This window comes from Zalophus californianus, chromosome 11, assembly GCF_009762305.2.
Source record: "Zalophus californianus isolate mZalCal1 chromosome 11, mZalCal1.pri.v2, whole genome shotgun sequence".
NCBI classification, from domain to species: Eukaryota; Metazoa; Chordata; class Mammalia; order Carnivora; family Otariidae; genus Zalophus; species Zalophus californianus.
The window spans coordinates 85,342,281-85,357,065 of record NC_045605.1 but is presented as its reverse complement, the minus strand read 5'-3'; the positions used below and the strand labels follow the sequence as shown (position 1 = coordinate 85,357,065).

The following is a 14,785-nucleotide window of genomic DNA, read 5'->3' as shown; positions in this document are numbered from 1 at the left end:
GAGCTCATATCCTGAGAAACTTGCATAGTGCTCTACAGTATGCTAGGAACCTAACTATAAAGTTTCTTTAATCATCTACTCTGTGTAATTCATCATGTATTTTTTTTTTTAGGAATAACATTGTTCAATGTGTCGTTTTATGCACAGCAGAACTTATATAGTTATATTGGAGGTCGGCTTTGAAATCCTGTTTGAGACTTCTAAACATGATGGATTAACCACATACATTTGTTTTTCTCACTGTCATTAAAATGCATAAAAAGAGACAAGGAGAGACAAGGGATTGTGGGTGTCTGTCAGAAAGCAAATAGAGGAGTGGTGATTGACTTAAAAGTTTGGAAGTATGCTTAGCACTTGGAAATACCAAATAACCTGAAAGGCAGGAATAAGGTTTGGGCATAAAAAGGAAGGTTTGTTGAAAATCTGTGTGTAGAATACTTGAACCTCCCCAGGTGTGTCCTTCCCCACAGAAGATGGGAAATTTAAAAATTTCTGAAAAACATTGAACCATTGCAGTTCCAGTCAGGAGTATACAAGACATAGTGGACAAAAAAATATTGGGTAAAAATCTACCCACTGAACTGTGGAATCCTTACCTTTTATCTGTCATACTTCTATCAGAATGGATGTGCCAGATAAAACCCTCTGTCCACTTCTCTTGCACTCCAAGATAGGAGAATGGAGAGTTTCTCTCTGGAGAAAATGAAAGATCTGAGGGAAAAGATATCTACATATTGATGTTGGGGAGGCAGTCCCCTAATGATGAAAAGATTGTCTTGCCATTTGATCACCCAGTAGTGAAGGCTATTAGTTAGTAAGCCCTCCGCCAGAGCCTGCATTCAACTTTCTAGCATATTATTCCATTTTGAAAAGTAACAGCTTTATGAAGATGTAGTTCACATACCATACAATTCTTTCATTCAAAATGTATAATTCAGTGGTTTTTGGTGTATTCAGAATTGTGCAACCATCAACCCAATCAATTTTAGAATATTTTCATCACCTGAAAAAAGAACCCCACATTTATTAGCGGTCACTCCCCATTTCTCTCCAAATTTCCTAACCCACAGCCCTAAGCAACCACCAATCTGTTTTCTGTTTCTATGGATTTGCCTATTCTGGGCATTTCATATAAATGGAATAATACAATATGTGACCTTTTGTGACTGGCTTCTTTCACTTAATATAATGTTTTCAAGGTTCATCCATACTGTAGCATGTATCAATACTTCATTCTTTTTTATTGCTGACTGACATACATTTTATGGATATACCACATTTTGTTTATCCGTTCATCAGTTAATGGACATTTTGATTATTTCTACTTTTTGACTATTATGAATAATGCTCCTATGAACATTAATGTATCTCTTGAGTATCTAGGAGTGGAGTTGCTGGGTCATATGGTAACTGCTGGGGGTTATGTGCTAACCTTTTTTTTTTTTTTTTAAAGATTTTATTTATTTGACAGAGAGAGACACAGCGAGAGAGGGAACACAAGCAGGAGGAGTGGGAGAGGGAGAAGCAGGCTTCCCGAGGAGCAGGGAGCCCGATGCAGGGCTCAATCCCAGGACCCAGGGATCATGACCTGAGCCGAAGGCAGATGCTTAACGACTGAGCCACCCAGGTGCCCCTATGTGGTAACTTTTAAGGAACTGCCTGACTGTTTTTCAAAATGGGTGTACTGTTTTGTATTCCCACCAGGAGGGTTTATGAGAATTCCAGTTTCTCACATCCTTGCCAACACTTGTTATTATCTGTCTTTTTGATTAAAGAATCATTCTGTTTTCCCTAATATTTTATCTTGACAAATTTCAAACTTTAGAAGAGTTCAAATAGTAGAACACTCAACACTTTTATACCTTTTACCTAGATTCACCAGTTATTGAAAATTTGCTACAAAAGCTGTATCTTCATCTCTATATACTTCTCTTTTCTGAAGCAGTTGAAAGTAATTTTCAAGCATCATGCTACTTTGAAATGCTTAGCATATATTTCCTTAAAAACAAGAACAAGGACACTCTCTTTCACAGCTATCCAAGAAATCTGATGTTGACCTAGGAATGTTATCTGTTACGCTCAACATGCCAATTTCCCCAGTTGTCCTCCAGCTGTCCTTTTTACAGCTATTCTGTTTTTCACTTTAGGAACCAAAGTTCACACACTGCATTTGGCAGTCTTTTTGTTGTCCTTTAATCTAGAGCAGTCTCCATGTGTTTTTCTTTTATGATACTGACTAATGTAATACTTTTATCTTTATTAAACATTTTATTTATTTATTTATTTATTTATAAGTTGGCTCCACGCCCAGCATGGAGCTTAGTGTGGAGCTTGAACTCATGATCCTGAGATTAAGACCTGAGCTGAAATTAAGAGTTGGATGCTTAACCCACTGAGCCACCAGGTGCCCCCGAAATTTGCATTACTTTTAGATATGAACAGATAGCCAGGGATCAGCAGACATTTGAGAACAACATGGAAGAGATGAAAACCAAATAGAGAAAAGGAACTTGCAGAAAGAGACAATGCAGAATTAAAATGTTAAAACAAGAAATTTTGAATATATGGCTGCATAGCAAACTTAATGGCTTAAAACCGATTGATTATTTCTCATAATTTTGCAGGTTTGGTGGGATTTTTATTTTATTATTAATTAATTTTTTGCTGGTCTTGCCTAGACTTACTCTTACAGCTGCATTCAGCTTGTAGATTGGTGGAGGGCTGGGCCTCTCCCTCTCCATTTAGTTTTGTGCTTCTTCATGATACGATAAGGCAGGCAAGACAGGTTCAGAGCAGCATTCTGAGAGAGCAAAGAGTTCAAAGCCTATTGGTCAAAGGGAATCCTAAGGCAATCCCTTGTGGGGAAATAGATTCTGTCTCTGGAAGGGAGAAGTGACCGTATCACATTTAATGGCCATCATGGGAAGAATTTGTGGCCATTAAGCAATTTAACACAGTTTACCTGTTTTATATTTTTCATATAAGCAAAATATGCACAACCCCTTCCAAGACCTCCAAAATCTCACTCCAAAACAGTATCAGGCTCAATATCCAGAATCACTTGATCTTTACCAGGTATAAATGTGGTTGAGTCTCCTAGGCTGCAGCTTCTCTTGATCCAGGAACCTGCCAAGTAAAAAACAAATCATCTGCCTCCCAATCCAATATACAGTGATGAGACAGGGACAAGATAACCACAACAGACACTTTCATTTAAAAAGAGGATAAAGGGCATTTAGTAGTCATTAGTATGTAGTAACTCTGAAATGCAGGTGGGCACATGTTATCATGGGCATGACATGTTCCCCAATTAGGTCTTTGTGATATTGTGGTTTATAATAAGAATGTATTGATGAAATTTGGTCCTCATATTATTTCTGGCACAGAACTCCTAACACCTTTAAAATTTTCTAAGCAATAAGAACAGTGGGACCATCTTTTGTTGTTATTTGGTCTTTCGTCTTCTGTTCCTGAAACTAGCTCTAGAGCTATAAAGGTGAAAGAAATGTCATTATTCATAACAAGCCCTTTCACCCACATATGAGTTTATGTTAATGAAGTGACTCTTGGAAAGCTTCTAAGGATGGGGGCTGCTTGCCAGGGGAACCAACCATGTGATGAGAAGGTTGGAACTTTCAGGTTTCCCCTCCCCACCAGACCTAGTCTAGGAGGGGAGAGGGACTAGAGATAGACTTGGTCACTAATGGCCAATGATGTAATCAGTATGTCTGTGTAATGAAACCTCCATAAAAATCCCTGAACTGCAGGGGTTTGCAGAGCTTCTGAGCTGGTGAACAAGAATGCACCTCTGGAGGCACCTGGGTGGCTCAGTCAGTTTTAGGCGTCTGGCTGTTGATTTTGGCTCAGGTTCTGATCTCAGGGTTGTGAGATTGAGCCCTGTGATGGGCTCCACGTTGGGCGTGGAGCCTGCTTAAGATTCTCTCTCTCCCTCTGTAACCCCCCACCAAAAGAATGCATCTCCAAGCCAAGAGGATGGTGTACTCCAGACTGTATAAGAACAGAAGCTCCTGTGCTTAGAACCCTTCTAGGTTTCTCCCTATGTATGTCTTCATCTGGCTGTTTATTTGTAACTTTTAATATCCTTTGTAATAAACTGGTTATCTAATAAGTAAACTGTTTTTCTGAGTTTTGTGAGCTACTCTAGCAAATTAATTGAACCTGAGGAGGAGGGGGGTCATGGAAACCTCTAATTTGTAGCCAGTCGGTCAGAAGTATAGGTGGCAATCTGGATGTGGAATTGGCATTTGAGGTGGTGATAGGGGCAAGTCTTATAGGACTGAACCCTTAACCTCTGGGATCTGATCTGATGTTATCTCCAGGTAGATAGGGTCAGAATTGAGTTAAATTGTAGTTTACCCAACCGATGTCACAGAAGTGTTTGGGGTAGATTTACCCCCCATTTATTTGGTGACCAGAAGTATCAGAAATGAAGTATTGTGTATAGTGTAAAGGAAGACAGTAGAAGTGTTCTTTACAGTCTCCATTCTGTTCCCTGTGGGTGCTCCTTCCAGTCCAATAGTAAATCATAAGCAGGTGTGTATTTTCAGATGCTTTTTTCTTTCTGATCATGTAATTGTTTTTCTTTTAACATCATAATGTAGAGAATTACAGTAATTGGTTTTTAAATGTTAAACCTTAGATTTCTGTGATAAATCCAACTTGGTTATGATATATCATTTTTATCTATTGCCAGTTTCAGTATGCTATTATTTCGTTTAGAATTAGGATCTACTTTCATGAACTATATTGGCCTGTAATTTTTCATTCCCATATTTTGATTCTTTGTTTTGGTAATAGTATATGCTTTAAGTCCTTTGAGATTTAGTTGTGTTCTTTTAAGATTTTTTCATATTTTTCCTGTGATATCTGTAGATATGGATTTTTAAAATCTATTTTGGTTTCACTGCAGTTCTTTTTATTTTATTTATTTTAGAGGGAGGTAGAGAGAGCATGTGCATGCATGGGAAAGGGACAGAGGGAGAGGGAAACTCAAGCAGACTCTCCGCTGAGTGCAGAGCCTGAGGCAGGGCTCAATCTCACAACCCTGAGATCATGACTGAGCTGAAACCAAGAATCGGATACTTAACCAACTAAAACACCCAGGCACCCCTGCAATTCTTTTTTTTTTTTTCCTGTATAGCATAATAGAATTTTTGTGAATTAAATGTATACACACATAATACTATGTATGTTAAAAGGATAACTATAGATTCAAGAATGTATATCAAAAGTATTAGGGGTGGTCTGTCACGATTGGGAATGGAACTAGAAAACAAGTACTAAAAAGAATAAAACAGTATTAAAGGGTGGAGAGTGCATGGACCAAAGATATTTGTAAGCCATGAACTAAGTACAATTAATTCAACATGAGATTAAAACAAAAAATTAACTCCTTTCTCTTCAGTTTCTCAATGCAACCTACATGTTTCTTTTCATTCAGAACTAAATCAAATGCAGTATTTTTGGGTTCACTGGACTTCTTGATCTGAATCTTGGTGTTTTCTTCAGTTTTGGAAAATTCTCAGCTGTTATTTCTTCAGAATATAGTTTATGTCTCTTTATTTCTTTCTTCTTTCTGGAACTGGTATAGCCTCTCACTTTATATTCCATCTTTCTTAACCTTTCTTCTGTACTTTCCATTTTTATATTTCCTTGCTGCATTCTTGATATTGTACCTAATCTGTTTTCTAGTAGACTAAATCTCTCTTCAGCTATGTCTTGTCTTTGCCAAACATATTGAATTATCAGTTGATTATATACTCTTCCTATCTAGAAATTATACTGGGATCTTTTAAAAATCTCCTTTGCATATTGTTTCCATTATCTATTTTTTTTCTGCTTGTTCTCATAAGGCACTGTTGTGTTCCACACCTGATTATTTTTATGCTTTACTCATTGTCCTTGAAAAATAATTTGTGAAGATTTTTGAGTACCTACAATATAGTTACATTTCTCTGGAAAGAATTTTTATTTGGTTCTACCAGGTTCTTATGGGCACTACCAGTCTAGAAACATTTGAAATCCTATTCATAAGTTGAGGTTTCTTTCACTATCCTGTGAAACAATCTTTGTTAACAAACTCATCTGAAATTAAGTTGTTTAAAGCTTTCTGGGATGTGACATTTTTTATTTTCTCCCTCCTGTCTCTTGTTTCCTTTCCTCTTTATGTTTCATCTGCTTGGCACCTAGGCAGTTATCATATAGAAGGTAGGTTATTTTTGCTTCAACCTTTCCTGAGTTTAACTATTCTGAATTCTACTTAATAGGTCTCTTATTGGACTTCCTACTTTGGCAGGCCCTAGGTTTGCATTACCTATTTCTCAAACCAGAGGTCATCAATGCTGTTATTTAATTTTATTCAGTTTGGCAAGTGCCCACAGGGTAAAGATGGCTTTCTGTGTTCAGTTTATTTCTTGACTCATGGTCTTTTTGGAATTTAGAATTTGGCTTCATGATTTTTTTTTTCTTAGTATCTTGCTATGTCTTTGATACTTTTAAGAAAGTTTAAAAATATTTTATTCAAAATTATTAGTTGTTTTTAGTTGGAGGGTTCATCCAGATAACATAGCCCATCATTTTCAGGAATGGAAGTTTCCCTTTTAGAAAGTTTCTTGTATACACACCTGTGATGGTTAATTTTATGGGTCAAGGCTATGAAGGGTAAACTCACTTAAAAAAAAAAAAACAACAAACAAACATATTGACCAAATGTATTTGGCCAAATAGCTGTCTAGATACTGCTGTGAAGGTAGTTCTTAAATGAGAATAATGTTTAAATCAGTAGACTTTGAATAAAGCAGATTTCCCTCCATAATGTGGGTGGTCCTCATCCAAACAGTTGAAGGCCTTAAGAGGAAAAGACTCAGGTTCCCCAAGGAAGAAGGAATTCTGCTTCTGGATTGCCTTTGGTCAACCCTTCACTGAATGTCCAACCTGCTGGTCTGCCCTGAACATTTCAGGTTTGCCAGACTCCCAATCACATGAGCCAGTTCCTTAAAATAAATTTATCTCTCTCTGTACATATACATCCTATTGGCTCTGTTTCTCTGGGTAATGCTTACTAAAATAATGCCTATCAGAATGGCTAGAATAAAAAGTAGTGATAACATTGAATGCTGGTGGGGATTTGGAGAAGTTGGATCACTCATACGTTGCCAGTGAGAATGGAAAATGGTATTTCCATTCTGGAAAATAGTTTGGCAGTTTCTTTCACAACCAAAAGTGGACTCTACTCATTCAGCCCAGCAATTGTACTCTTGGACATTTATCTTTAAGAAATGAAAACTTACATCATGTAGAAACTTGTATATGAATGTTCATTCATGGCAGCTTTATTCATAAAAGCCAAAACTGAAAACAACTCAGATGTCCTTCAGTGCATGGTAAACAAACCATAGTATGTCCATACCGTGGACTACTACTCAGCAATAGAAGGGAATGAACTGTTGGTACAACAGCCTAGATGAACTTCAAGGTGATTATTATGTGTGAAAAAAAATCCAGTCTTTTTTTATTAGGGGAGATTAATTAATTAATTAAGTGATCTCAATACCCAGCATGGGGCTCGAGCTCACAACCCTGAGATCAAGAGTCATATGCCTTACCGACTGAGCCAGCCAGGCACCCCTGAAAAAAATCCAGTTAATAGGTTATATGATGTAGGATTCCATTTATATAACACTGTTGAAATAACAATTATAGAAATAGAGAATGAATTAGTGTAGTAGTCGGTATGGAAACAAAGAAGCTGGGAACCATGGTTGATGCTACAATTCTGTATTTTGATTGTAGTGGTAGTTACATGAAGCTATAGATATAATAAACTTCCAAAGAATTATACACACACCCACACACAAATAAGTGAATGTATAACTGGTAGAATTACTATAAATTCTGTGGATTGTACCAATGTCAGACATACAGTTTTTATATTGTACTATTATTCTGCAAGATATTAATGTTGGGAGAGGCTGAGTGAATGGTGTATAGGACTCCCTGTACATTTCTTTCCAACTGTCTATGAATTGATAATTATTATTATGAAAAGTTGAAAAGAGAAGTTTCTTGCAGCCTGAATCATACATTATCTCGGTTGAGAAAGATATATAAGTGCCTTGAGTTTTAATAAAAGGCAGTTACTCCACTTTTCTTCTTTCAACTTTGTAGGGATTAAAGATTGCATTACTGTTAGTATTCATACCATCCTTACAGAATGCTGTATATCAAAGCAAAGTTAGGAAGCACAGTGTCTGGCAGCTTTGGTACGAAGCAATTATTGAAGGGTCAAGCCTTGCCTGCAACTTTAAGAATTTAGCTTTTAGGACATGGTGTTTAGGGGCATGTCAAAAATTTAGTCCCTGCAGATACTAAAGTAACAGAAAAAGCCTCAGCCACAGAGAAACTGTGGCTGGATCATCATTGCTCAGTGTTTTGTGTATGAAGATCAGAATAGGAGTGATGACAAAACTGTTACTCAGTGTTAAACATAGAAGATTATGGGATGTAGGTTGTTATATTTCTATGGTAACTGCACTTATACTTTAAAAACTTAGATAAATGATTTTTTTCAGTTAAAACCTTTTTATATTACAGGAAATAAATGTTAATATGGAGAATGATTTTAAGACTGATTCATCATCCTCTACCTTTGCTCTTCAAAGTTCTTCGGAGACAATGTTTTCTATACAGCTATTAGATTTCAAAACAAGTTTACTGGAAGCATTAGAGGAGTTACGTATGAGAAGGGTAAGCTCATTTTTAAAATGCTTTTTTAAATCAAGGAACTTGATTTTATCCAGCCATTTGGTTTAAGGGGGGGAAAAAAAGACCTAACAAAATAACTTCTTATTTTGAAAGAAGAAATATGGTCCAGATAATGAAGTAAAAGAGAAAAAAGCAGATATCACAGAAGGAAAAAGAAGAATTTATAAAGCAAAAAGTAAAATGGATTTTCAGATTGTTAAATACTTGGTAAGTCAGCTAGTATTTACCTCCAAGTGCCTTGGAGTGCATAGGTAGCACATAGTTAGACACTATGGCTGATAAAAAAGAGCTGCTCTTCAGGAAATTACATTTTTGTTAAAGGCTATGAGATAGGTGCCTATGAATTATTAAGTAATGAAACAGCAATACATTTTTGAGTGACAAAATAAATGTGTAGTAAGTATTCTGATTCAAAGAATAAATATATCCTTATTTTTTAAAGTAATAACTCTTGAGGTATTTATTTAGAAAGGAAAATCTACTTAAAATTGGTTTTCTTAAATTTTTTTTATTTATTTGAGAGAGAGAGAGGAGGGAGAGAGAGCAAATGAGCAGGGGAGGAGCAGAGGGAGAGAGAGAGGGACAAGCAGGGAGGCTGACATGGGGCTTCATCCCACGATCCTGAGATCATGACCTGAGCTGAAATCAAGAGTCAGATGCTTAACCAACTAAGCCACCCAGGGGCTCCTATATAAAATTGTAAGAGTTGTTTGGTTTCAGCAGATCTGTATTGTTCAAAACCCCTTAAAAGCCTTTCATTTCTGAGACTCTGTGGGTCTAAATTTGAAGCGTGTGTTGTCAGTTTTCTTCCTTTCTTTCTCTTTCTTTCTTTCTTTCTTTCTTTTAAAGGTTTCATTTATTTATTTGACAGAGAGAGACACAGCGAGAGAGGGAACACAAGCAGGGGGGAGTGGGAGAGGGAGAAGCAGGCTTCCCGTGGAGCAGGGAGCCCAATTCGGGGATTGATCCCAGGGCCCTGGGATCATGACCTGAGCCGAAGGCAGACGCCGAACAACTGAGCCACCTGGGCACCTCTGTTGTCAGTTTTCTGTAAGATAGATAGGAGTTGGTACGATTATGGAGAGAAGAAAATAGACTATAAAACTACTGTAATAATGAACTGGGAATTGGGGTCATTTAGGATTTATATATAACTGTGAAAATAGAACAGAAGAGACAGGAAGGAGGGCACCTGGGTGGCTCAGGCATTAAGCATCTGCCTTTGGCTCAGGTCATGATTCCAGGGTCCTGGGGATCGAGCCTCGCTTCAGGCTCTCTGCTCAGCAGGGAGCCTGCTTCTCCCTCTCCCTCTGCTGCTCTGCCTGCTTGTGCTCTCTCTGTCAAATAAATGAATAAAAGCCTAAAAAAAAAAAAAATAGAGATAGGAAGGAGAATCAATAGAATTTGGTGATTTCCTGAAAATGAGCTGTGAGAAAAAAGATCTGAAACATTTTTTTATGTGATTCTTGTTCTAGGATTTAAAAATATTGAAACTTGTTATCATAATAAGAAAATTTAATTACCACAGTGTTCATCCTATATAAAGGTACTTATTATCTGTATAATTAAAGTCTATTTTAATAAAGAAGAAATCCTGCTAAAAAAGGATATGTTGGGTAAGCAGTAAAAAATTATTTTTGTAAGAATAGCTTAACATGGTATTTTTTATAAGTTAAAACAACTTTAGGTAACTGTTTAGAACTTCATATTCTGTTTTACTGTGTTTCAAGCATTATATATATATATATTTTTTTTTATAGGCTTTATTTTTTTTAAGATTTTATTTATTTATTTGACGGAGACACAGCGAGAGAGGGAACACAAGCAGGGGGAGTGGGAGAGGGAGAAGCAGGCTTCCTGCCGAGCAGGGAGCCTGATGCGGGGCTCGATCCCAGGACCCCGGGATCATGACCTGAGCCGGAGGCAGACGCTTAACGACCGAGCCACCCAGGCGCCCCTATATATATATTTTTAAAGATTTTATTTATTTATTTGAGAGAGAGAGAATGAGAGATAGAGAGCATGAGAGGGAAGAGGTTCAGAGGAGAAGCAGACTTCCTCCTCAGCAGGGAGCCTGATGCGGGACTCGATCCCGGTACTCCAGGATCATGACCTGAGCCGAAGGCAGTCGCTTAACCAACTGAGCCACCCAGGCGCCCTCAAGCATTATATTTCCAACTTAAAAAATAAGCTTCCTTTAAAAATCTTTTGAAAGTTTCAGGGTAGCAACAGGAACCGTGTTTTCAATAACTAAGTGCAGGAGTATATGCTACTTTAATAATAATCTTCATTGAAAGAAGAGCTTTATTCTTAAGAAGGGGAAAAATTCCTCCCTTTTATTGGAAAAAGAGATGTATTGATTTTCACATTTACCATGGTGGTAACACTTTATCCCTATTGTGGAATTTTAATTTTTCTCCCATATTTTATTAGGAAAATTTAAAAAATACACAATAGTTGAAAGAATTTCACAGTAAACACCCATATACCCACCGTGGTAGGTAGAATAAGGGCATCCCAATGCTGTCCACATCCTAATCCTCAGAAACCTTGAATATGTTACCTTCCATGACAAAAGGAATTTTGCAGGGGTGCCTGAGGACTCAGTTGGTTGAGCCTCCAACTCTTGGTTTCAGCTCAGGTCATGATTTCAGGGTCATGGAATCGAGCCCCACATCAGGCTCTACAATGGCCATGGAGCCTACTTGGGATTCTCTCCCTTTCCCTCTGTCTTTCCCCCATTCTCTTTCTCTCTCTCTCTCCCAAATAAACAAAACTTTAAAAAAAGGATTTTGCAGATGTGATAAAGTTACGAATTTTGAGATGGAGGGATTTTGCTGGATTATTCAGGTGGGCCCAGTGTCACAAGGGTTTAGAATCAAAAGGAAGCAGGATAATCAATATCAGAAAAAAAGATGTGATGACAGAAGTAGGGGGCATGGTCAGAGAGAGATTTGAAGATGTTGTGCTGCTGCCTTTGAAGATGGTGGAAGCAAATCATGACTCAAGGAATGCAGGTGGAAGCTGGAAGAGGCAAGGAATTTTTCTGTAGAGACTTCAGAAGGTATGTGGCCCAGACAACATTTTGATTTTAGTTAAGAACATAATCAGATTTCTGACCTCCCAAACTGTAGTGGAATAAATTTGAGTTCTTTTAAGCCAACAAATTTGTTGTAATTTGTTAGAGCAGCCACTGGGAATCTAATACACTTACCACCCAGATTCTACACCTGATCTCATATATATCCATCTATCATTGGTCTTATTTTTTTGATGCACTTCCATGGAAGTTTGAAATTAGTATACTTCAGTATGCATATCATTAACTAAAATTCAATATTTATGTATTTTTCTTTTAATATAAAATGTATATACAGTTGACCTTTGAGCAACATGGGCTTGAACGGCACAAGTACACTTATATGCAGATTTTTTTGATAAATATACTACTATACTGTAAAGATATTTTTTTTTTTAAAGATTTTATTTATTTATTTGACAGAGAGAGACACAACGAGAGCAGGAACACAAGCAGGGGGAGTGGGAGAGGGAGAAGCAGGCTTCCCGCGGAGCAGGGAGCCTGATGCGGGGCTTGATCCCAGGATCCTGGGACCATGACCTGAGCCGAAGGCAGATGCTTAACGACTGAGCCACCCAGGCGCTGCAAAGATATTTTCTCTTATGATTTTCTTAACATTTTCTTTTCTCTAGCTGATTTTATTGTAAGAATACAGTATATAATACATATAACATACAAAATATGTGTTAATCAACTGTTTATGTTACTGGTAAGGCTTCTGGTCAAGAGTAGGCTATTATTAGTACTTAAGTTTTTGAGGAATCAAAAGTTATATATACAGACTTTTGACTGTGCTGGGAGTTGGTGCCCCTAACCTCCAAGTTCAAAGGTCAACTGTACAATGAAATGTATAGTTCTTAAGTGAACCATTTCATGAGTTTTAACAGATGCGTATAACTGTGTCATCCAAATCCTTGTCAAGATACGGATCATTACTAACTTCCCCAGAGAGTTCCTTATGTCCTTTTTCACTTACTCCTCATCCTTATCCATCCAGAGGCAACCATTGTTCCATTTTTTTCCACCAGGGATTAGTTTACTGCTGTTCTAGAAATTCATATAAATGGAATCATTACAGCATATATTCTTTTATATAAATTTTCTTTTACTCAGCATGATATTTTTGAGATTAATTTGTTATTGTAAATATCAGTAGTTTTTTTCCTTTTTATAGTTGAGTACTATTATACAAATATATAGTTTGTTCATCTGTTGATGGACATCTGGTTGGTTTTCAGTTGGTGGCTCTTATGAATAAAGCTACATGAATATTTTTGTACAAAATGTTGCGCAGGCATGTATGACACAGCTAAGCAAGAAAAGACCTTATTTGGGAACTATTTATGAGATGTTGATTATCTCACATGCCCTCCCTGCTCTCCTGAATCTTCATTCAAAAATTTTAATATTTCCCCTTGGTAGTCTGTGAAGAGATATTTTTATTTAGCATTTTAAAAAGAAAGCAAAAAAGAATGAGATCTGATCAAAAGTGACAATTATATTTAATTTGTAAAGCTAAAAAATATAGAACTAAAATACTGAACTACAATTATTGACATGCTTGGGTGGAATTGATTCTTAGGTCCTTGTATTGTTCAGGAGGTAAGATATTGACCAACTAGAACTAAAATACTGAACTACAATTATTGACATGCTTGGGTGGAAGTGATTCTTAGGTCCTTGTATTGTTCAGGAGGTAAGATATTGACCAACTATAGACTTTAGTTATGAAGGGATATTAAAAATTTCAGGTTAATCAGCAAGTGAATAGGGTTTGTATCATCCCAAATAGTAGAGAGAAAATATGCAATCATGAATAGGTATCTTTGATTTGATGTTAGAAATAGCCATAATTTTAGGTTTTAGCTGTCTCCGAAGCTTTATCCTGGTTAAAAATACTGATGCTGTCTTCCATATATTCCAGAAACTGGCCCAGCTAATCTACATTTTTTCTAGTTAGTTTTAACACTGTAAGGTCTGTTAGTGGTAAAGGCTTTCTCTTCTCTTTTCTTTTTCCCCTCCTTTGCCTTGCCAGAAAATGTCTTTATTTTGCCATAGATTTTGTAGATTGCCATTTATGTTCTGTCAGTATTTTGAAGAGATTTTGTTGAATTCTTTTGTTGCATTTGAGAAGTTTGATGTTCATTTAATTGTCCTTCTATAGGTAATCCATCATTTCTTTCTATTTGTTCATTGGAGCTTCTTTTTATCTTTAATGGTCTGCAGTTTTAATGAGTCTGTGTGAGAATTTCTTTACATTTCTTGGGACTCATTTTGGTTCCTGAATCTTAGGAAAATTTTCAGCCATGATCTTTTTGAGTATTGCCTCTCCCTTATTTTTTCTGTTATCTTCTTCTAGAACTCCCATTAGATAACACATTGGACCATGTCATTTTATCTTCTATGATTCTTAACTCTTTTATATTTTTCATGTATTTGCCTCTCTACTGCATTCTGGGTGTTTCATTTTGTTGTTTCCTAATTGTCTCCAGATGTTTTTACTTGCTAGCTAACTTGCTTAGAGGTTTACATTTCAGTGATTATGTTTTTCATTTCTGTGTTCCTTCAAAGAATCTGCTATGGTCTGAATATTTGTGTCCCTCCAAAATTTAAATGTTGAAACCTAATGTCCAGTGTGATGGTATTAAGAGGTAGGGTCTTTGGGAGGTGATTAAGGTATGAGGGATAGAGCCCTCATAGATGGCATTGGTATTCTAACAGAGCTCCCTAGCCCCATATACAATGTGAGGTTATGAACTGGAGAGCATCTGTCACCAGAAATAGAATCTGATCTTAGACTTCCAGTCTCCAGAACTGTGAGAAATTAATTTCTGTTGCTTATACGCACCCAGTCTCTGGTATTTTGTTATAGAAGACTGAACAGATTAAGACAGCATCTAAAAATTTAATGTAATGTCAATC

General features: G+C 36.8%; 1 protein-coding gene across 9 annotated transcripts in view; it reads left to right on the top strand.

Moving 5' to 3' along the window:
* Positions 1-14,785, top strand: part of CCDC73 (coiled-coil domain containing 73) — a 152,101-nt gene that overhangs the window by 25,427 nt on the left and 111,889 nt on the right. For all 9 annotated transcript variants that reach the window (XM_027581553.2, XM_027581547.2, XM_027581552.2 and 6 more), the window contains exon 2: positions 8,614-8,766. In XM_027581553.2, coding sequence (XP_027437354.2) covers positions 8,629-8,766 — 138 coding nt within the window. In that variant the 5' untranslated portion in view covers positions 8,614-8,628. The remainder of the gene's footprint in view (positions 1-8,613; positions 8,767-14,785) is intronic.